At 40.1% G+C, this 6437-nt stretch overlaps 1 protein-coding gene across 1 annotated transcript; it reads left to right on the top strand.

Moving 5' to 3' along the window:
• The first annotated feature begins 899 nt into the window (after positions 1 to 899).
• On the top strand, positions 900 to 6035 carry LOC121560251 (somatostatin-2). The gene is made up of 2 exons (XM_041873273.2): positions 900 to 1230; positions 5650 to 6035. Exons 1-2 carry the CDS (start codon positions 1084 to 1086, stop codon positions 5857 to 5859), a joined length of 357 nt encoding a protein of 118 aa, XP_041729207.1. The 5' UTR covers positions 900 to 1083; the 3' UTR covers positions 5860 to 6035.
• Positions 6036 to 6437: the final 402 nt, after the last annotated feature.

Here is a 6437-nt window from a genome sequence, read left to right as displayed (position 1 = left end):
TGACAACGTCTGGCAAAGTTTATTGTAGTCTGTAATCCATGGCCACACGGGAGCAGTGAAGAGCTACAGTAAAATGTAGCACAGTAGCAATATCTACAGTATGATGCAGCCTTCTGTGCAAATAAGCAGACATTTCAGCATAAACAGAAACAACTCTTGTAGAAAAAGATGTATCCTATGAATTAGATTGAGTCTGTGAAATCAGTAATTTGGTTTTATTCCAAGACATTCCATGTAATGCTGTCTGAGGGATATCAGACAGATAGCACTCAGTCTATTATTCCTTTCAGAATAGGCCTTTACAAATAAGCAAATCACACTTCAACAAAATACATATCCACAATACTGTATGCAAGTGAACTGTATGGTTTATACGATTTTAACCTCATAATTCATGGAAACTGTGTTAACCATTGCAAACAAAATGATAATTTTTATATTTTACATAAACAAAGTCTAATCTGTTGATCCCACTATAGCAATCAGTGGCAATATGTGTTGTTAATTAACCCACCTAAAATCCATTAGAGGAATCTTTTGTTCGGCAGTGTTCCGTGATGTCATCACTTAAGTTTAATATTTTGAACTTAAGTGATGACTCTTGCTTCCTGTTTTTAAAGGCTTTCATGAAGCAGACATTTTCTGTTTCTATTTGATTTAGATTAGCGGTGTGTACTGAATCCATATTGGCTAATTGTTTTATTGTCGCGCCTCCATCTAAAATCAATATGTCTCAGAGGAGCTGCATTTGTGACTAAATGGCTGAACAAAGAGACAAAGAGAAAGCGGAAAGTGTTTCTAAGTGGTTTATGACACAGCATTCCATCATCGCCGGGCAGCCGGTGGGGAAAGAGGTTGGGGGTCCACACCCGCCACATCCCTAACAGGCCACCTGTCACAACCCAGGAAGCAGAGTGACGAGCTGAGAGGACGAGCTCTTTATAAGAGCCCCACAGAACCCCCATCAACAGAACCAGGCCTGCTCCATACCAACTGATCCAGATCCAGCACACCCTGGTCCAGCTTAGTTCAGCTCGTTTCACCGCTTCTCGTCCCTGCAAACCCAACCCAGCTCTGTTGGACATGAAGTTCTGCCGAATACACTGTGCCCTAGCCCTGCTGGGTCTGGCCCTGGCCATTTGCAGCCAAGGAGCCGCCTCGCAACCCGACCAGGACCTCCGCAGCCGCAGACTCCTTCAGAGGGCCCGTGCCGCTGCCATGGCCACACAGGTAAGCAGCCTTCGGCACTGGCACACACCACAGGCGGCTGGTGGCACCTTAATTGGGAAGAACAGGCTCACAATAATGTCTACTATGGCATAAATGGAATGGTATCAAATACATGGTTTCCATGTGTTTGACACCATTCCATTCACTCCATTCCAGACATTATTATAAGCTGTCCTCCCCTCAGCAGCCTCCTGTGGCATACACATTCCTACAAGTGCCGCTATACTGCACACAGGTGAGAAGCCAATGGCATGGTCACACAGATAGCATGCACTGCTCGTGTCATGACACGAGACCATGCATACAGTAGCATACAGTATGGTACAACTCTCACAACGATTCAGGAACACCACTATTGACAGTATGAGAACATGATAATGTGTCGTTAGTAAAACAGGTACAGCATAGTCCACACTGTGACTCACATACAGGACAGTGTCTTTCGCTTCACAGTGAAACGGACTTACACACCAACCCACAATGGAATTCAGTTAAATAGTCTGTGGTCAGGTTATCACATACTCACACACATACTATACACATACTAGGGCATAGACTCACTACAGCTGACAGGTCTGGTATACCTCTTTAATTAGGCAACAATAGTAACAGTGACTAATGCAGGCAAATTCAAATCTGGACCTTGAAGCCAGTTCCACTGTTGATTTTCATTATTCCCCTCTAATCAAGGACTGATTTAGACCTGGGACACCAGGTGGGTGCAATTAATTATCAGGTTGAACAGAAACCCAGCAGTACTGTTTTAGTCATATACTGTTACTGTATACAGCACTCCCATCCCATAAGTGTTTTCTCTCATTCATGTGTTAAAGACATGATTTGGAATTGTTGGTGGACAGAGTCAACACAGACAGTCACTCTCTAGTAGGACCCACTGGGCATAAACTGGTTGAATCAACGTTGTTTCAACATCTTGTGACATGGAATCTACATGGAAAATACATTGCATTTGAGAAAAGTCAACGTAAACTGTTGTTTTGAGGGTGACATTTCAACCACAGGATTATGTCATCATGGTAACCAAATTTCAACATAGACAATCCTTGTATAAAATATGTTGAATTTGTACCTTTAAAACAACGTCATATCTTATACGTTATATCCACTATCAGAAGAAGAAAAAACAATAGGCTGGGCAACACCTCCTACTGGAGAATAGATTTATCTGCAGCTACCTTTTCGTCTCCCATTCAGGGTTTTAACCAAGCCCAGTCCTGCTTAGCAATGATATTTGTCACACTATTACCAATGTGCTATCGTGAGAATGATTGTTGAGATATCTCCACATAAAAACTAAATAGATTCACTGTTGCTATCCAAGTCATTCCAAAGGTAGGCCCCGTGTAGCTCAGTTGGTAGAGCATGGCATTTGCAATGCCAAGGTTGTGGGTTTGATTCCCACGTGGTGGCCAGTATGAAAATGTATGCACTCACTAACTGTATATCACTCTGGATAAGAGCTTCTGCTAAATGACTAAAATGTTTAACAAATGAAATGTTACCATACTTTATCACTCATATATCATCAAGGATGATATTTAGGCCTATATAGCATTTGCAAAGTCATCAGCAGCTATTGTTTAAATTCAACCTAGAATTCAACTAACAATATACAATACAATAGGTCTAGGGTTTCAAGCTCTGTTTGATTTCAAATGTAATGATATTTAGTGATATTGAATTGTGTTTTGTTGTCAACGCAACCAAATATCAACATTCTTCTGCTTGGATAGTTCCATCTGTGCCATGCACATCAACATTCAAGAATAGGAGTAAATCAAATCAAACTTCATTTAAAGTGCATTTAAAGTTTGATTTGATTTAGTCATAATCTTTAATTTAGAGTTGTGGTTGAGATGGAGACGTGAATCCAACATATAAATTATGAATTTGTAGACAAACTGGAATGAAAGCAGTGGCACAGATGGAACTATCCAAGCAGAATATAAATCTCCTTCAAATGTTGATATTTGGTTGTGTTGACAACCAAACAAAATTCTATATCACTTTTGATATACAATAAATTGCCTAATAACTTGTCAATATGTTAACAAATTATATGTTGGATTCACATCTCCAATTTAAAGATTGTGATTAAGCCAGTAGCTCAAATATCCTTTAAATTGCATTTTGTTGCATTGTCAACCAAACACAATTCAGTATTACTTTTGTAATTCAGTGAATAGCCTAATGTTAAGGCTATCTTACAAACTAATGTAACATTAAACCTTGAAATGAGTAACACATCCATGGCCACATTTTGAGGTTACTGTAACTATGAATGGCTATGTAATCATGTAAAGCATGCATATTCAAGATAGCATGCATATGTCTTCGCAGTTCTGTGGAGATTTTGCTTTAAGAATTGCTGTAATAATCTGCGCAGAATCTCGAACAGCATTGATCACTCACTTGAACCATGTACTTTTAATGTAATCTCAACTGCAATCCAGGTAATCTGGTTCTGCTATTAGATGAAGTACAGTGATAACACATTAATCTGATGTATAAATAACCAACTTTTCGTATTTTTGAGTGGGTGAATATAAATTGTAATCTCATTGATCACCGTTTCAATCAAATATTACCCAATTATCCAAGTTGAAATGAAGTGGTGTGCCCAGTGGGGAGTTTATGTTTCATAATTCATTCTGTGTCATATACACATATTTCTGCCACAGATTCAGATGTGCATAGAAGACTCTGACTGTGAAATTGCAGTTGTTACATGTAATAGGGGTGTGAACTCCAATAGACACCGATATTTCTCAAGAAGGAGATTTCCATCATTCCCTCCTATGACTGACAATCATGTCTGTCTGAGTGACACGTTCTCATACTAATGACTCGCTAGCTAAAGTCATTGACAGCTCACTCTGACAGTGCATATTGCAGCACCTCATCTGGAAAGTTACAATTTTACAAACCAAATGTTTTCTACCAAACATGAAAAAGTATTTGTATGCTGTTGTGTGTTTTTGTACACCTCTCAATTATCTGTGGATGGAAAACAAATATCTCTCCTCCTATCTGATTTGGAGAGCCTTTACACACAAAATATATAGATGAATACAAAGTATAGTAGTTTGATTCATCCTGAAAGTTTTCATATTCAAGTTCATTTCATGAAATATTGGAAGGTGGAAAAAAGTGTACAATAGGGGTTGAACAATAGTTCTATAAATCTACCCTAATTCTCATTAATCATGGAACTGTATGACAACGGTCCAGTCGTCGTGAAACGTGCACCAGGCTCCAGGTTTAACCTGCTACATGTGGTCTGAGTTCCATAATGATTAAAATAGGCTACATCCGGAATTATTGCACAACGTTAGCCTAATATGATCCACTAGTGCTAGCGACCCTCAGGAACAACTTACACGGACGTAACAGAGGAAAGAAAGGTAACCGGAATGGAATGATGCAAAATGTAAACTACAAGTTGAAGAAAACTAACACTAAAGTGACAGTTATAAATGATGGTGGCACCTGTTAGTGGCTAATATTTAAAATGATACACATTTTAAAATAAAAGAGAGAAATGCCCGGGCGTAGGCTATTATTAAAACACTCTAAAGTGCATACATAAACTCAGCAGGTTCAGCCCTGCAGAAGCCTATAGCTTGGGTGTGCTAATTTCATCCATGCAAATTATGAGGGCACACAATTAAAATTCTGAATAACGGCACAGCTATTTATAGCCTATTTCATTGTGGAAAAGGGGCCGCAATACATGTCATGTTGATATGATTTTCATTTTGCTTCCATGTGGCTGGTTTCACATTCGTCCTCAGGGATCATAAGGAACAATCATCTAAACAATTGCTATGTGTATTTACAATCCCCTCCTCCAGATGGATTACTCATTTACCTAGCTCTTATCCATTAAATAATTATAGTGCATGGAAGATGCTGTTATTTCTATCGGAAAGTAAGTAGATGCTTTTTCCACTCGGAACCGGCAGGTTGGCTCGACCTTATTCATAGTTTCCTTATCTGTAGACACACCTCCGCCACACCTTCATTTCTTAGATCTCCGCTCCGAATGAATAGCAGGTGAATAGCATGCTATTTTCATGCTTAAATTCAAGGTCAGAATACTCATAGAGACAAAAGTGCATAAAAAGGGAATTAAGTTCCATTTACGCGTGCTTAACTCAGGTCGGAATCGGGACCATATTGAGACATGAAAATGAACACTGACTGCCTTAATGTGGTAATGATTACATTTGTGTGTGGCTGTGTCTGTGTGTGTATGTGCGTGCACACGCGATCACTTGTGTGCTTGTGTGTGAGTGTATGACGCGTGTAGGTTTGTGTTTGCTTTTGTTGATATTGGCTTCTGTATATGTGTGTGTTTATACTCTCCCAAAGTATGTGTGTCTTTCCTGCATGTAGGAGTGGAGTAAGCAAGTGGTGGAGGACATTCTATCCCAACTGTCCTTGCCTGAGGTGGAGGCCCAGGAAAGTGAGGTGTCCACGGCGGGGGCCAAAGAGGACCTGGGCGTGGAGCTGGAGCGCTCAGTGGACAACCCCAACAACCTGCCCCCCCGCGAGCGCAAAGCCGGCTGCAAGAACTTCTACTGGAAGGGCTTCACTTCCTGCTGAGGGAAGAAAAGCCTGCCCACCTTATGACACGATGCTGCCAATCATGTCACACCACCAACCTGCATCTGACTAATGCAGCCAATCAACAGTTAGCTGTGCCTGATGACGGTTCATGAAATCAACAGAATTATGTACCTGTCTAATTTATGAAATAAAGAGAAAATAATTGAATTTCAGTGGGGTCAGTTCTTTGATACAATGATATTTGTATAACCAAATCAAAGACTCGGTTGACATGCCCTTTATTAATTTATGCATAGATTACATCTAGTACTGGCTGATGTAACACACTCTGACAAATACAGTCACACTCAAACACTCACACTGACACTAGGCCAGTGAGTGGCCAATCCTCAAAAGGGGCTTTAGTTTTTGAGATACTCCTACCTGAGGTAGAACAAAACACAACCATGTTGTTTCACATCTTTAATGTCTCCCATTTAGTAAAATTGATAGATATTGAGTCACACCCCCTAAACTCAAAACATGCAGAATAATGCCTGGCTGGAGGGGGTTGGGCCACAAATATGCTCTCATTCAGTGCTGTTTGGTCATGCCTGACAAAAATACATACAGTT

This window comes from Coregonus clupeaformis, chromosome 19, assembly GCF_020615455.1.
Source record: "Coregonus clupeaformis isolate EN_2021a chromosome 19, ASM2061545v1, whole genome shotgun sequence".
Taxonomy (NCBI): domain Eukaryota; kingdom Metazoa; phylum Chordata; class Actinopteri; order Salmoniformes; family Salmonidae; genus Coregonus; species Coregonus clupeaformis.
Note: the sequence above shows the minus strand (reverse complement) of the source record. Positions and strands in the feature narration are given on the sequence as shown.

Bases quoted from the DNA above. Each gene is read 5' to 3' on its own strand.
- LOC121560251 (XM_041873273.2), top strand. From the start codon at position 1,084: ATGAAGTTCTGCCGAATACACTGTGCCCTAGCCCTGCTGGGTCTGGCC. The intron at 1,231-5,649 runs GTAAGCAGCCTT...TCCTGCATGTAG, and splicing joins CCGCTGCCATGGCCACACAG to GAGTGGAGTAAGCAAGTGGT.